The following is a 16,590-nucleotide window of genomic DNA, read 5'->3' as shown; positions in this document are numbered from 1 at the left end:
TCCTGAGTGATTATCCTGTGGGGTTTTAAGTCATTATTACTACTACGTTTACTTCTATTACTACAACTATTGTTACTACTACTACTACTACTTCTACTACAACCACCACCACCAGTGCTATTACTATTACCTCAACTACTACCAATACTAGCAGGACTAGTACTAGTCCGGCTACAACTAATAATACAATTACCACTACTACCACTACTATACAACTATTACCACCACCACCATCACTACTTATGCTACTACAACTACGACCACGACTAATACTACCACTACTACTACAGCTATTACCACAACTCTTCTTCCTCCTATCACCTGTACCTCCACTACAACTACACATTACCATTTTTTTTTTTTAATCACGTAATGTGGGCCCTGTCGCTTTGTAAAAATCGATTAAGATCCCAAAAACCATTGTGTAAATGTGTTACGGAAACGAGGGAGTTTGCATGCTTCCATCACTTAATAAATACATAACTCCAAGCTTGGAGGCAATTTGGTTCTGCCGAACATGGTTGTCACAGAATCCTTTAGAATGGAAAGGATGAAAAGTGTAGCGTTACTGCAGTTGTGACCACACAGCATTCCTTTTCGAGTTCTCTGACTTGTCGGACTTCATTAGGATTTTTTGTTTCCCTCTCGGGAGCTTTAAGAGAAAAATGTTTGCCCGCGTCCATCTTGTTGCGATGGCATCCAAGGAAGCAAGCAAGGAGCATGATGGGGAATTGCCCTCTTTATCTTGTCCGTGCGACACTCACAAACTCGAACGTTTGTTCATCTCTCACTCATCTTTTTTTCCCCTTCATCAGCTTTTAAATTAGCGACATCTCATTGTGCCACTCGCGCTACAACAGCGTCTGTTGCGCTTCTTGACGCGTCCCGTCTCGCTTCTCGCCCGTGTCCAAACATCAATCTCACACGCTCGCATTGATTTCAACACTGCAGTGTGTGCGTGCGCACGTGCCCAATCAAACGGCAGAACACACATTCAGTCCCATTTCCTCTCTCGAGTGTTGCTTTGTCGTGCAGTGAGCGTGAGAGCGCCTCATCCGCTCGCGCGCTCGCTCTCGGAACCATGACGATTGTCAACTGACAAACTGACTCACTGCGGCTTTGTGAAAGCGTACGAAACCGTGGCGACCAATGAGATGACTCGGCAAGTGGCCGATGAGCCCAGTGATGGACAATCAATGAGGTCATCAATATGACATAATGAAAAAGAATTCAAATGAAATGAAAATGATTTTGTCACACTTTCTTCTTCAGTTCAATGCACATTGTGTTGCTCATTATGGTGTGGGTGCCTTGACCACTTGGGGGCAGTATAGGACAGACGTGGATATACAGCACTGACGCTTCAGCAGTAATATGAGACATTCTTTACAGAGGGTAAAGAATATATGCCTGTGAGTATTGTAATATTACCCGTTTACTGGTTGCACCACCGTTTGTGTTCAAATATCCGTTGCCTAAGGGGTTATAACACTGTGACTATAGATGCTAATCATTAGCCCGTCAATGGTGTTTTCCACTATGTGTTAGCATGGAGCTAACAGGGACATTTCCAGAAGCTTCTGTTTTGGAGAATTGTTCACTAATGCTAGCTGCCAAACTGCTGCTTGTTGTGAACTGAGTGAGTCGTAAGTCTACGCTCTCAAGTCAAAGCAAAAACGACGGCTCGTATCTCTAAAAAGTCTTCAGTCGGGTCACTTATATCTCAAGGCGACACTGTATAGTGATTAGGGAGTAGGCAAATGAGTGAATGATTCCGAACGCAGTTACTGTGTTCAAAATCATTCACTCATTTCTTACTCCAAAAACACTACAAAGGGATTTTTCGCGAACATTTTTAGGAACTATCTAGGTCCACTGTCCGTAACTAGTGATTATTAGGGACTAGGGAAAGAGTGGATAAAATACACTACAACCTTTACAGGTATTTTGATTTGGTGTGAATTCTTGCTTGTCAAATTGGAAAATGAAAAGCATGAATATATTTGTGACAGTAGGGGGCGCTCTAAGTGCAGTTGAGATGTGATTTCTTTTGTGTTTTTGATCACATGTTAACAACATGGTTTTGTTTTTGTTTGTTTGTTTGTTTGTTTTTAGGTACTTCACCAACATTTCCATCGGGGGGCGGGACTACTCGTTTAACAACGACGGCTACCTGTCCAATCCGCTGCTGGACGTCATCTCCTACAATAATGGGCGGGGCTGGGAGGAGGTCAGTCCACATTTGGCGCTCTGTTAAAAGGGGATCCACGGTATTCCAGCAAAAAGCAAGCAAGTCGAATCGAGTCGCTGCTAAATTTCAAGCTAGTCGAGTCAAGTCATTACTTGGATGACTGGTTGTTCACAAGTGGCTCGTTAGTGTCCAGTTTGCCCATGGCAAGAGACAATCTTTGGGAGGGGTTAATAAATGGATGTGTTGGTTGATTAGTTGATTGATTAGTCATCTGATTAATTGGTTGGTCAGTCAATTGATTGGTTGGTCAATCAGTTGACAGACAAGTCATAGTGCTAAGTACGAGGTCGAGTGGCGTTGGGGGTCACATGCCGCGATGATCCGATCTGCCGTGGGCCAAGCTCAACAACAGCTGAGCTTCTTTTAGCGCCAATACTATTTTCCCGTTCCTCGCTTAGTGTCACACGCTGAACTTTAACGATCAAACGTGAAAGACAAAGGTACGGCGGACCTGGCTGACCCGACTCTGGTGGAGGAAATGGTAGCAGCCGATCCCAAATAAATTGCCTGTTTTGACAGCGGAGCAAAAAGGCCATTTATTTTTACCGCAGCGTCATTTTCCTGTCATCCCTTTTCCTTCCTCTTTTTATGTTCCCCTTTATCAACTTTTCAGCCTTTTCTAATTGCACTCGGAGTGTCTTGAATCATCTTCTTCACTTTTAATAGCACTTCACTTTATTCAATCATATAGTCTTTTTTTCCCCCAACCTTTAATCGTTTGAAACTTTTTCTTGTCATATGGAAAGGCCACAGTGTTGCTCATGTGCTATCGAATAATACACTAATGAAATCATCGTCATTTAATTTGATAATTATTTGCGTTTGACCAGGTGGGCTGGTGGGAGAACGGCCACCTGCGCTTGCGCTACCACCCGTGGTCTCGCTACGGCTCCTTCCTCAAGCCGCTGGACGACGCGCAGCACCTGCGAGTGGTCACGCTGGAGGAGCGCCCGTTCGTCATCGTGGAGCCCGCCGACCCGGGGACCAGTTCCTGCATTCGGGACTCGGTGCCCTGCCGCATGCCCCTCAACTCCAGGTACACGCCAGCGCTTCATCTGACGCCACATTTTTGAGCCATGTTTTTTTTTTTTTTTTTTTTGCAGTATGCGTTTTTACAGTACGGTAATCCCTCGTTTATCGTGCTCGTTAGGTTCCGGACCTCCCCCCGCAATAGGTGAAATCCACGAAGTAGCGACTACGTTTTGATTGTTTTTACCTCTACAGACTTTTAGTTAGTTACTACTTAGTTTTTTGTTGCTTCAGACTAGGGAGCATTTAGTTTACTATCCTACCTCCACCTCCTTCCTCTTCTTCCCAGGATGGAAGTTAATGGCTTCCACTAACCTGATAAGGGCTCATCAGAGTAAAGTGCTCATGCAGACACACAAATCAACAATCACGTCTTCCTTGCTCACCATATACACTGAAAACATCATATAAATGCAAATGGAAGCTAATGAATATGTAAACTGAGTGTTACTATTTTTTTCTCCATAGAAAACTCGTAGGAGGCTTGAAAGTCAGTGGTTAATAATCAGGGCCTCATAACCACTACCTGTGCGTGTGTGTCTGCGTGAGATAAGCTACCGACTGGCAGCACACGACCTGGCTGGGCAATGGCAGATAAGAAGTCTGTCCTCTATCAATTTGATTGGCCAAGAGAGAATAGTGCTGTAGTTTTTAATTCACCTGCTTTTAGCATGCGGGCGAACACACACACACATCGTCTTATGTTTCCTTTATTGTGTGACGTTTTATTTGCCGCCGTGGTCTCTTTTAAGGTTGCCTTCAAGGTCCTTGTTTTGGTTGAAATCGAGTTAGAGTCAAGCATTACTGATTGGTTGTGGTGTTGCTAGGCGACGGGACAGACACTGAGACGCGTCCGGGCGGACGCGCAACACTTGAAGAACTTTGATGTCTTGCGCGTGACTTCTAAATCAAGCAGTCATCTCAGCGACTTACACCAGTCACACTTTGGTCAAAACCTCCTAGCCACCTCCCTGAGCAGGAAAGGGTGGGGATCGGGTGGAGGGTGTGGGGGGTGGCTGGTGAACTGGTAGGAGAAGCGGCAGTAAAACAGGAAAAAATCCAGGTATCAGAGCCCAAATAGAGAATACTCTAGAACCTGTTGACTTCATTGAAACTCTTTGATTCGTTGATGGAAGTTAGTGCTAGCCATGTTTGTTTGATCTATAAGCAAAGGGGGGGAACAATGATTAAAATCTGAAATTAGATTTTTCTGGAAAAAAAATCATGAATTAGATTTTGAGGTCATATAGCCCACCCCTAGGATCTGGTTAAAGGTACACATACACAAATTCATTTGGATGCGTCCATCCTACAGAATCAAAATGTCCCCAGGAAGTCGTCTGTTAATCCCATTTATTAATGAAAATGAAATATAGTCCACTTTATAAAAAAATCCCATTTGTGATTAGGGAGTAAGAAATGAGTGAATGATTCCTAACGCTGCGTTCAGAATCATTCACTCATTTCTTACTCCCTAATCACCACAAAGGAATTTCTATCTAGCGGAATGCACGTTTGACTTTAGGGCTGAAACAATTAATCGAATACAACACAGGAATTTTTTTGGGAGAACTATATAGATCCACGATATCCAACTATTTTTGTTGCACTTGCAGCTTGGTGGTGGAGGGTGCGTCTCCCATGAAGCATTGCTGCAAAGGCTTCTGCATCGACGTTCTCAAGAGGCTCGCCAAGATCGTGGGCTTCACCTACGACCTCTACCTGGTCACCAACGGACGCCATGGGAAGAACATCAACGGAGAGTGGAACGGCATGGTGGGCGAGGTCGGTCCTCAGGCCGGTGTGTGTGAGAGATATACAGAGAGAGAGAGTACTTCCGTGTTGACCAGGTGGTGTCTAAGTGCACACTTCCTGTTCGCCAGCTGGCATCTAACCTTGACTTCCTGTTTCCACAGGTGGTATCCAACAGGGCCGACATGGCCATCGGCTCGCTCACCATCAACGAGGAGCGGTCGGAGGTTGTGGAGTTTTCCGTGCCCTTCGTGGAGACGGGCATCAGCGTCATGGTTTCCCGTAGCAACGGCACCGTGTCGCCTTCCGCCTTTCTCGGTGAGTAACTGTAACTACTTGCGAATACATGACGTTTCGGTGACGCAGGTGCTTTTTAGGGTGGCACAGTTGGATTGTAAGATTACACCGGTGCCGTGAGTGTCACGTACGTGGTTAAGGCGAGGGCGAGTAACGCAAGGCAAGAACATGGTGGACCCAATTGCAGGGAAGCAGGGAGGCAAGGCAGGAGTGCGGGAGTCTCAAAATAATATTTAATCTTCAAAAAGGGAAAACTAAACAAAGTCCCACAACAGATACCGATCAAATCAAAGTAACAAAGAAACACTCGAATATCTAAAACTGGAAACAAACTATGACCTGTGAGTAAGACGTGGAATAGAAAGGGAGAATGACACCTGACAATAACATACCACAATGATAAAGACAACTGACGACTATGACATGGCAGAGACATGTGACAACGACAATGAACCGACAAGAACTGAAAGAAACCAGGGAACTAAATACAAACAGATAGACGAGACAACGAGGAACACCTGGATAAGACATGAGTGGCTGGAGAGAGCTGATTGGTCGACACAAAGCAGACGAGAACAGGTGGACACAACAACTTAATGAGCACACGACAAACATGGAACACAGGAAAACATGGAACAAAACTAAACACAACCCAAACCAAAACACAGACCATGACAGTGAGGTGACAGAGGTGGTTTATAAGGTGACAAAAAGGGGGATTTGGCGTGACATAGGTGACGTGCAGCAAACCGGGTGACTTGTAGGTGACACTAGTGACAAGTTGGGTCACACAGGTGTTTCGTAGGGTGACACAAGTGATTCGAGGTGACATAGGTGGTTTGGAAGGTGATACAAGGGGTGTGGGATGACAGAGGTGATGTGGAACAACACCGGTGACTTGCAGTTGGCACCAGTGGCATCTGTAGTCACACAGGTGCTTTGTAGGGTGGGACAGGTGGAATAAAGGGTGACACAGGTGGTTTGGAGGGTGAGACAAAGAGGAATTGTGGGGGTGACAGGTGATGTATGTGACCCAGGTGGTCTGTGGAACAACACAGGTGAATAGTCTGGTAGCACTGGTGTCATTTTTAGTGACTCAGGTCCTTTGTAGGGTGGCACAGGTGGCATGTTAGGCGAGTGGTGTGAGGTGACATGGGTTGTTTGGAGGGTGATACAAAGGGATATGTTGGGTGACACAGATGACATAAGGGGTGACATAGGTGAAGTGAGGTGATTTACAATGTGGCGCAAATTATAGGGGGTCACAGCTGATGTTGGCTGACAGGTGGCATCTGGAGCAACGCAGGTGACTTGCAAGACAGATGGAATTTGGGTTGACACAGATGGCATGGGGGCGCGACACCGGTGACGTAAGGTGACAGAGCGCATTTCTTTCACTAGATTTTGTGGCTCGCACTGTTAAATGGAATTCGTGGCAGCTGTATGTTGGATGACTTTGAACTCCTCCGCCTGTGCCGTGTTCAAGGAAGCCGACTTCAAGTCTGTCTCATATTATCCAGAGGTGCGCCCTGTGCGTCCACAGGGCGCGTGCAAAGTGCCTGAAAGCTGGCGTCACTTTCACCTTCAGCCACAGGCGGCACGTCCTCCTCCTGAGTGCCGCAGTGCACCTTCAGCGAATGCAAATGACTCTGTGTCGCTTTACGGCAGATAAGTGTGAAGAATAGTCCCACTGATGCACCTTCACTCTAAATGAGCTTTGTTTTTAATTTACCGTGGTAATTCCACCTGTGTCGACACACTTTGATAAGCTTAGTGGATGAGAAAATGAGACGCAAATGTCTAGAGAATGAGCCGCCATTGTCAGGGGAACTCGCGGAGATGAAAAGTGAGTAGTTTCTGTGACATAGATGGCTAAAAGTATTTTACCAGCATTCTTCCTCACATCTCACGCATGCTCGTTAAGCGAGACGCCCCTCGTTAATTGAGTCAAATGTTATTGTACAGGTGCTGCTTTGAGCAGCCATCAGTCAGCTCGTTAAGCGAGTAAGCCCTCTGTGGCGTCTTTATGTTCACATTGATTTTACGGCCGCGCCAATTGTTAATTAAAAGAATTACAAGAGGGCGAGTCGGGCCTCAACTTTTTGTTTCATCCAACACCTTTGCGTTTTTGTTTTCCCCCGCATGCTGCAGGTGACATGGGAACACGCAGGTGGTGTGGCGTGACACAGGTAACATGTAGAGTGACATCGGCGGCCGAGGTGACGTGAGGTGACAAAGGATGACACAGGTGGCATGTGGAGCAACAAGAGTGTCTTATCGGGGTGACAGAGTTGGTTAATGTGTGGCATAGGTGGCATGATGTGTGACACAGTTGACATAGGTGGTTTGTAGGGTGGCACAAAGGTTCATGTGGAGTGAAACAGGTGACTTAAAGGGCATCGCTGGGGATGTAGGGTGACACAACGGCATTTTGGGTGGCTTATGGTGTGGCACAGGTGGCATGGAGGGTGACAGACATGGGGCAACATGGGTGGGTTGAAGGCTGTCAAACAGGAGAATATGGGTGACATGGGTGATATAGGGTGATGCAGGTGGCACGTGGAGCAACACAGGTGACCGATAGGGTGGCACCAGTGGCATTTTGTGGTTTGTGAGGTGACACAATAGGGAATGTGGCGTCGCATATTTGATGTAGTGTGGCATAGATGGCATCTGGGGCAACGCAGGTGACTTGTGACGTAGCACAGGTGGCATTTGGATTGACACATGTGACATGGGGGAAAGAAAGGTGACTCAGATGGTTGGTAGGCTGACAGTGGGGAATGTGGGTGACACAGGTGACTTGTAGAGTGGCACATGTGGCATTTGGGTTGACAGAGATGTTTCTAGTTTGACATTGTTTACATTTTATTGTTATAATACTACAGTACGTGAAATATGATAGTTATTTACATCGTGGGACATATTCAATCAAATATGTGCGTCGAGGCGAATGGACTTAGTGTCCTGACTGAACAGCTCCTGCTCCTAATTACTCCTCATAAATAACCACGTCGTGATAATGTGAACGTTATGATGAGGTACACTTCATAAATAAATCATGTTACGATGAAGCAAACTTCATAAATAATCACAGTGATATGGTGCTTTACATCATGTTAGGTAAATGTCACCCCCCCGCCCCCCAAAAAAGGTCATAGGATACAACACGTCATGTATCCCCCCCAAAAAAATCACGTCTAAAAAAAAAAAATCACGTCTAAAAAAAAAAAAAAAAAAAGATATTAATAAAAAATCTTACTATGAATAACTTCCATTATGCGCCCTACCAAGGATGCATCCTACCGAAACAAGTCATCACTTCTATTGTAAACATGCCTCTTTTTTCCATCATGTTGGATAATGACCAGCATTTTGCTTGAATAATAATGTTATGATGATGGAAACTAAATCAACAACAAAAATCACTGCGTTGAACAGCGGTTCAACCTTCACAACTAACGAGTCATTTTACAAGGCCGGATCTTAATTTAAAAAAAAACAAATAACACACTGTATGAAATCAAGCAAGGTAAATATTTACAAGTCATCTCCCAGATGGCACCGCATCGCAACACTGCATAAGTGTCTCCTACAACACTTGCGTCAATCAAGTGCGACAAAGAAGCTTTTTTATGACTTCATCCCTGCCGAGCTTCTCGCCGTCACACGCACACACACAAACGGGAGCACACACACACAAGCGCTAGAGTGCCTTGGTGGAGGTAGCAGCAAGACCGGGGTGCCGCTGTGTCTCCGAGGTCGCGTTTGATCCGATTGGAGCCGGGTCGAATCCTTCCCTCATTCAGCAAATCACTCCAACAATTTCAAGGAATTTCTGCTTCGCGCCGCGCTCGACTTCTCATCTTCTAAAACACGCACACGCTCCGCCTGCATCGCTTCATCTTGTATGTATATTATGTATATACAGGATACAGTTCTGAGAAAAAGTATCGGAATCCTTTGGAATGACCTTTATTTCTGTATAAATTGGTCATAAAATGGGATCTGATCTACTTTTTGCCCCTCTGTGCTTGGATCTTTACATCATGCTATATAATGACCATCATGTGATTTAGTTTGAAGGTTTCCAAAACAATGCCCTCCTAACATGTTTATGAAATATGTGCGCGTGTGCGTTGCAGAGCCGTACAGCCCGGCCGTGTGGGTGATGATGTTCGTGATGTGTCTGTCGGTGGTGGCCGTCACCGTCTTCATCTTCGAGTTCTTCAGTCCGGTCGGTTACAACCGCAGCCTGCAGAGCGCCAAAAGTAAGACGCGGGCGAGTCAAGGTGCTCGAAATGTCTCGTCGTCATGTGGGTGAGGTTGGTCGGGAGTTGTTTTCGCTGGCATGACTGATTGTCCGTGTTCCTGTCTGAAGCCACAGCATCGCTTGCAATCATGAGCTCAATAGCGGCTTTCATGTTCCTCCATGTTGTAATCCGCGGGCGGGCGCAGAGCGGTTAGGAGGTGGAGTCCTCGCATCTCCCAAACTATCATTTGTTCAGGAAACCAGAAAAACGGTATGTTTGTCGAGCCATTCAAATTGCGTCGTCGAAGAGGGCACGCCGTTTTCATCGTTTTAGATTGGTCAATAACGTAAAGATGACAGAACCATACGGGAACTGACCAAGAGTATCGATTTGTGGAAAAAAAATATGAAATTAACCAAATTTGGACATTTGTTAAATGAATGTTGTCCTTTGTTCCTAATCATGATATTTTTCATTATTTATTATACACTTTTTTATTTATGTAGGCTATATCCATAATTGGTGAATTGATTTATTGTAAACAAAAAAAATCTATCACATACAGGCCTCCATTGAACCTTTTACATTTATATGAATTCATTTGATTGTCATTAGCCAATTATTTGTTCATTTTAACTAATAATTGAATTAACTATGATTGACACTTATATACTTAAATAACCATTTTTTTTAATCATTAGTAATTGAAATTTGAATATTATGAACTATGTATGGAGACATTTTATGTATTTTTTTTTCCACCTGGCCCAGCTGTCTATTTTAACAATCAAATATGGCCCTCAGCTCCAAAGTTTGCCCACCACTGTTTTAATTCATCACCGTCATCATGGCGCCGTGCTCAACGAGGGGAGTCTTTCTTAGGAGCGCTGTTCCCTGTTTTGTCTCAGAGTCGGGCGGCTCCAAGTTCACGATCGGCAAGTCGGTTTGGCTTCTGTGGGCGCTGGTCTTCAACAACTCTGTGCCTGTGGAGAACCCCCGAGGAACCACCAGCAAGATCATGGTCAGTTGTTTTTTTTTGTTTTTGTTTTTTTTTCAATCATTTCATTACACTGGTTGGAAAGTGTGAAGGGGGTGAGCGGTGCCGCACACCAGCTTTTCTGCGACGACAACTGGAACACGAAACAGCGTGATCTCGAGTGGGTCTCGTTAGCGTGGCCAAGTTGCAACTTTCTCGACGAAAGCGGCGTGACGGCGCCAAGTGTTGACGAGGCCCAGCGGGACGGGACGAGCTCATCTCCTTTGCTTGAGAGCTTTCCACCAATCAGGTGGAGAGCTCATCAGCCGCTCGCTTGACAAAAAAGCAGGTCAGAGCAGGCAACTTCTTTTCTCAGATGCAGAGTTCTGGCCATCCTGTAAAAGGAGCAATTACTACTTTCCTATGAGGCATTTTAAGACATTTTTGAGTCGGTGATACATAGAAGTCATCTGGGATGAGCTCATTAGGCTCGCTAATACGCAGTATCGACAATGGATAGACGTGTCCCCACTCTATGTGACATCGCTCTCTGCAGCTCTATGTAACACTGCACTATGTCAGCTGTGTTACGGTGTGATGTCATATCTCTGGATGGACCTCACGCCACGACCGACTCCACATGTGCGAGCCCGCTCGATGTCACGGGACTCGACGTAACAATGAACCTGCTCTATGTGATGTTGCTCTTCGTGGCGTGGCTCTACGTGAGCCTGATCGGTTACCTGCTGTGCATCCTCACGTTCTCCCTTTTCCGAGAAATCTTTTACTAGTAGTTTGTGACGATGTCACAGAGCCGTCTCGCTCGTCCGGAGTCGGATGTGTTAATGTCCTCCCATTTGTGGAAATAAAGTTCCTGCCTCCCACATGGTCGCTAGTTTGTCCGGGTCTTTCTCGGCAGGTTCTGGTGTGGGCCTTCTTCGCCGTAATCTTCTTGGCGTCGTACACCGCCAACCTGGCCGCCTTCATGATCCAGGAGGAGTACATCGACACCGTGTCGGGACTCTCCGACAAGAAGGTAGAGTCAAGATTGGTTTTCGTGTTCGTGAAGGCATGCATATTCATGAACCTTGTGGAATTTCTGGGGAGATAAATAATTTCTTGGCCTCAGTGATTGTCTTTAGTCAAGGAGTTATAATTGGGCGACACGCAGTCTGGTCACCCCATTTCAGTTTCTCAGGCCTTTTCACCACGTCATATGTACTTCTCTCAACAAAATGAAAACGATTCTAAACAATGGACTAAACATTCATATTAGTTTTGTTTTCTCTTTCTCACACTATGTCCTGGTCTGTCGCCCCCTTCGGCGTAGTTCCAGCAGCCCACCGAGCAGTACCCACCCCTGCGCTTTGGTACGGTGCCCAACGGCAGCACGGAGGAGAACATCCGCTCCAACTATCCCAACATGCACCAGTACATGATCCGCAACAACCAGAAGGGCGTGGAGGAGGCCATCGACAACCTGAAGACGGGGTGAGTGACGGGACAAAGCCGTCGGTCGGTACGAGAGTTGGGCATATATAGCGACAGACAACAGTTTACGCTCACATACATTTACACCGTCGTGTTTCTGCAGCAAAGTCAGGCGAGTGAACCACTGCATCATCTTCCTCCTCGTCATGCTTTCCATTTTTCATCCGTGAGCGGTTTCCTCCCGGAAGACTCGGCGGGCACTTCGCAGCTGGCGAGTGTGAACAGGAAGGATGTTGAATGGGAAGCAGATGCGCTAGCACTCGTGTAGCTCTTCCCTACGTCCTCACACAATCATCATCGTCAACATCATCACGCGTCTGAGCCGAGACTTTGATCCGCTTGTCGATCGGGAAGTCTCGGCCACTCGTCCTCGTCAAACGCGACGGATGTACTTGCACTTGTGTCCTGGGAAAATGGAATGTGTGAGCCACGCTTTGGGAAGAGTGAAAGAAAACTGCAATGCGTCACACTGACAGCTTTTTCGACTCATTTGACTTGGATCTTTGCGAACGCGTTTTTGTTTGTTATTCACGACCACGTTTGTTTGTTTGTGTTTTTGTTTGCCGCTGCAGTAAATTGGACGCGTTCATCTACGATGCCGCCGTGCTCAACTACATGGCCAGGAAGGATGAAGGCTGCAAGGTGACTAACAAACTGACTAACCACTAACTGACTAAGTGACTGACTGATGGACTGACTTCTACCTAACCAAGTGACTGACTTATTAACTGACCGACTGACTAATTATCTGACTACCTTCATGCCTAACCAAGTAACTGAGCCTCTGACTGACTGACTGACTAACTACCTACATAAATAAATAACTCAATGTCCAACTGATTAACCACCTCATAGACAAAACAACTGAAAGACTGACTGTCACCAACTGACCGACTACTACTGAGCAACTGGTTTGTTCACGAACTGATTGACTAACTACCTTACCAAGTAACTGGCCATCAAGACTAAATGACAGCTACCCAGGTAACTGACTAATTAACTGACTGACTATAACCTAACCAAACAACTGACAAGCCACTGACTTACTGATTACCTCCCTAACCAAGTAACCGACCGTCCGACAGACTGACTGACCAATACATAAGTAACTGACTGACTGACTGACTGACTGACCACTTTCCGACTGACTGAGTGACTGATTTACTACTTACTGACTAACTGAACTGACCAACCACCTAACTGATCAAGTACAGTAACTAAAAGACCAACTGACTGTCCAAACGACCAACTGATTGAACCAGCTAACTAATGAACAAAGTCACCAACCAACCAACTAACTAACCATATGTGCCATGAATATCGATCTTATCTGGATCATTTAGTCACATGGGACAACAAAGATCGTAACTGTGTCATTGAAGCGTGTGATTCCAAACCATGGCTGCCCCCCCCCCCCCAAATGAAGACCCCTCTCATGTTTTGCTGATTTCTCTCCACAAGGTGATGACCATCGGCTCTGGCAAAGTGTTTGCCACCACCGGCTACGGCATCGCTCTGCACAAGAACTCCCGATGGAAGCGACCGCTTGACCTGGCGCTTCTGCAGCTGGTGGGAGACGGTACAGAACATCTCTTCACACATGCTGCCTGAGCAGATCGGGAAAATATAAGTGAACAAATTCATAGACAATGCGATGGTGTCTGTGTCGATTTGCAAAAGTTGAGGGCGATAACTGGACTCTTCTTGGTTGTTGAAGACTTTTCACCTTTAATGCAAAAAGGTTTTTAAGAGTTTGTTTTGTGTTTTGGTTCTGGATTTTAGAGCGCCCATGCTTGTCCACATGTAGAAGTGCATAACTTCAACATAGTTCTTCGGACCAATGGTACTGATTTACTATTTAAACAGGACTTTGGCACCATCTTGTGGCATTTCAGAAAAAGTACAAAAACTGCAAATAGGTAAGTTTTTTTCAGCAAATAATGAAGGGGGAGGTTAAAAGACCGCAAAAGTTGAATTTGAAAATAGTGAACTGCGAATGCGTAGGAGGGTTATTCAAGTCAAATCATGTATAGAGTAAATTGTGTCGCAATGTGAGGCGAGCCAGGAGTTACAGTGGACGTTGTTGCGGTCAACATGGCCCACCGCGGCGCTCCAATCCTCCAGATGGCGCTCATTAACCCAGAGATCAATTAGTGTTGGACCTCTGAGAAACGTCCTTTGACCGGACTCATGTTCTCTTTTTGTGTGTGTGCGTGCGTGTGCGTGTGTTAATGTTTTATTCTTGTAGATGAGATTGACATGTTGGAGCGTCTTTGGCTGTCGGGAATCTGCCACAACGACAAGATTGAGGTACGACGTCGATATTTTCAAATACATGTCATCTCTTTTTTGTGTCTGCGTTTAGTTACTACTTTTGTAGTGTGGGGTCTACTGAAGAGAAACCACACACACACACACACAAACAAAGTCGTAGTACTGAGTCAGTCCTGTAGGAGGCAGCATGGTGCCACGGGGCATTCACTAGTAGTACTAGTAGGTGTAATACTGGTAGGAGTAGTAGTAGTGGTAGTGATGATGGGGGTGGTAATAGTAGTGGTGGAGGGAGTAGGAGTAGTAATAGATGGAGTTGTACTGGTAGTAGTAATCGTACTAGTAGTGGTGATGACGGACGGTGGAAGTAGTCGTGAATTCTCACAACGAGCCCGATTACCAGTTGTGGCTTAACGTGTCCCCGGTTAGTAGTGAACATCGGCGTCTCCTTCCCGTGTGTCGCCGCCGTTCAGGTGATGAGCAGCAAGCTGGACATCGACAACATGGCGGGCGTCTTCTACATGCTGCTGGTGGCCATGGGCCTCAGCCTGCTGGTGTTCGCCTGGGAGCATTTGGTCTACTGGAAGCTCCGACACTGCGTCAAGCGCTCCGGCGGCATGGACTTCCTCTTGGCTCTCAGCAGGGTGAGACACACGCATGCACACGCACGCTTTAATTTCATAAGAACTGATGAAACACTGCACTCGGCTCCGAAATTAGTAGTAGTAGTAGTAGTAGTAGTAGTAGTAGTAGTAGTAGTAGTAGTGGTACGAGGATACGTTCTAAACCAGACTGCGATAGTTGAAAATCTTTGATATAGATAGACCATATTAAAACAACGTTTTTATACAGTACAGTGGTTTTAAACACATTTAGAGTGTGTTTTCATAAATGTAAACGTCTTTAAAGCGTGTGGGAGGGCTGAGAACGTCCAGAGTTGGGTGACTGTGGGATGATTGAAGGGGAGGGGCTGCCGGTGAGGGGTACATGCTGGATGGCGCCCCGGGGGGGGGCTTTCTGTCTTCCTTGCGAGACACGGCCACGGGCTGACAACTTCACTTTCAAGGCACAACAAACGACGCCTCCAACTCCGCAACAAGATCCTTATTTATGTGCGACACCCAAGAGGATATTACAACCCGACTATGACATAATGCTTGCCACCTATTAACAAGCTAAATCGACACTGATACAAACTGCTTTTCTCCTTGTTATGGGCGCAAAAGCACTTTGACTGATCTTTTCATGCTGCGGATAAACACGCACGCTGCTTATTTATGATGTAAGAGTATATTTCTCTTACTATATTTCCTGGTGGAGCTCATCATTTGAGCGCTGAACATCAACAATCACAATCACACTCCCGTGGTACCTTGACTAATGAGTGGAAATTAGTTCTGTGACCAAGCTTGTAATTTGATTTACTTATATCAAATCAAATGTTCTCATTGAAATGAAATAAAATGCCTTGAATCGAGTCCTCCAAAATGTTTGGTTCCATGTATTTCATGGAGAATAGCACTGTTTTGTGTACAACAGAACGTAAAGACATAAACTGGTTTTATGATGTGTAATTGTGTTTTGGATCCGTGCCTTTAACGCCGCATCTTGGCAGCCATTTAATAGCATTTTGACTGATTTGTCAAGACCCACAGAATATTGTGTTCTGTGACAATATAAACTCGGAGCCTACCTAAACAAAGAGTTGACTCTCTCTTCTTTAACCTGAAAAAAGATATTTTCTATTACGCAGTAGAGCATGGGATGATTTGACCAAAAAGAGGAGAAAACAAGCTTTTTGCAATGCACCAATGTAATACTTGCTCACGATGTAAGATTTGTTCTTCACGCGTATGGAATAAGTGCGATTTTCAGCAAATGTTAGTGAAAGAAAGATTTGCGAGTCGGTGAGTTGCAAATCAGCGAGGATTTACTGTAGTTGTTGCCGAAATTGGCTGGCCCACGTGTGGCGTCGAGTTCTCGTCTCAGTTTGCTTCTGCAGTGAAGATTTGTGGCAAAAAAAGACATCCTGGTTGCAAGATGTCCTCCTCCTCCTCCTCTTTCTCCTCCTCCTGCCGTCTGTCCTCAAGCCAGCTCTGCTTTCGGGAAGAGAGCATTAATCACGTGCATCTGCTGTAAAGTAGCTTGAACTTTAAACAGATGCTCCCCTCGGACGCTCACGTTATCTTTTTAAACCAAGCCGCTGATTTATGAACCAGTTTGATGTCCGGGGGGACACTTCCTCATGTAAATACTTTGTTCCTCATTAG

The 16,590-nt window shown here is 45.6% G+C and overlaps 1 protein-coding gene across 2 annotated transcripts in view; it reads left to right on the top strand.

Moving 5' to 3' along the window:
• The window catches only part of grin2da (glutamate receptor, ionotropic, N-methyl D-aspartate 2D, a), a 35,955-nt gene that overhangs the window by 16,313 nt on the left and 3,052 nt on the right, over positions 1-16,590 (top strand). Inside the window, exons 1-13 of one of the 2 annotated variants that reach the window (XM_061665132.1) lie at positions 1,317-1,412; positions 2,116-2,230; positions 3,082-3,287; positions 4,897-5,065; positions 5,197-5,350; positions 9,475-9,600; positions 10,491-10,603; positions 11,478-11,594; positions 11,889-12,049; positions 12,622-12,691; positions 13,511-13,628; positions 14,298-14,359; positions 14,794-14,964. In XM_061665132.1, coding sequence (XP_061521116.1) covers positions 1,375-1,412; positions 2,116-2,230; positions 3,082-3,287; positions 4,897-5,065; positions 5,197-5,350; positions 9,475-9,600; positions 10,491-10,603; positions 11,478-11,594; positions 11,889-12,049; positions 12,622-12,691; positions 13,511-13,628; positions 14,298-14,359; positions 14,794-14,964 — 1,620 coding nt within the window. In that variant the 5' untranslated portion in view covers positions 1,317-1,374. Of the gene's footprint in view, positions 1-1,316; positions 1,413-2,115; positions 2,231-3,081; positions 3,288-4,896; positions 5,066-5,196; positions 5,351-9,474; positions 9,601-10,490; positions 10,604-11,477; positions 11,595-11,888; positions 12,050-12,621; positions 12,692-13,510; positions 13,629-14,297; positions 14,360-14,793; positions 14,965-16,590 lie in introns of those variants that run through there. The other variant, XM_061665131.1, reaches the window with a different exon arrangement.

This window comes from Phycodurus eques, chromosome 20 (genome assembly GCF_024500275.1).
Source record: "Phycodurus eques isolate BA_2022a chromosome 20, UOR_Pequ_1.1, whole genome shotgun sequence".
Lineage (NCBI taxonomy): Eukaryota > Metazoa > Chordata > Actinopteri > Syngnathiformes > Syngnathidae > Phycodurus > Phycodurus eques.
This window is presented reverse-complemented; position numbering and strand designations above follow the sequence as displayed.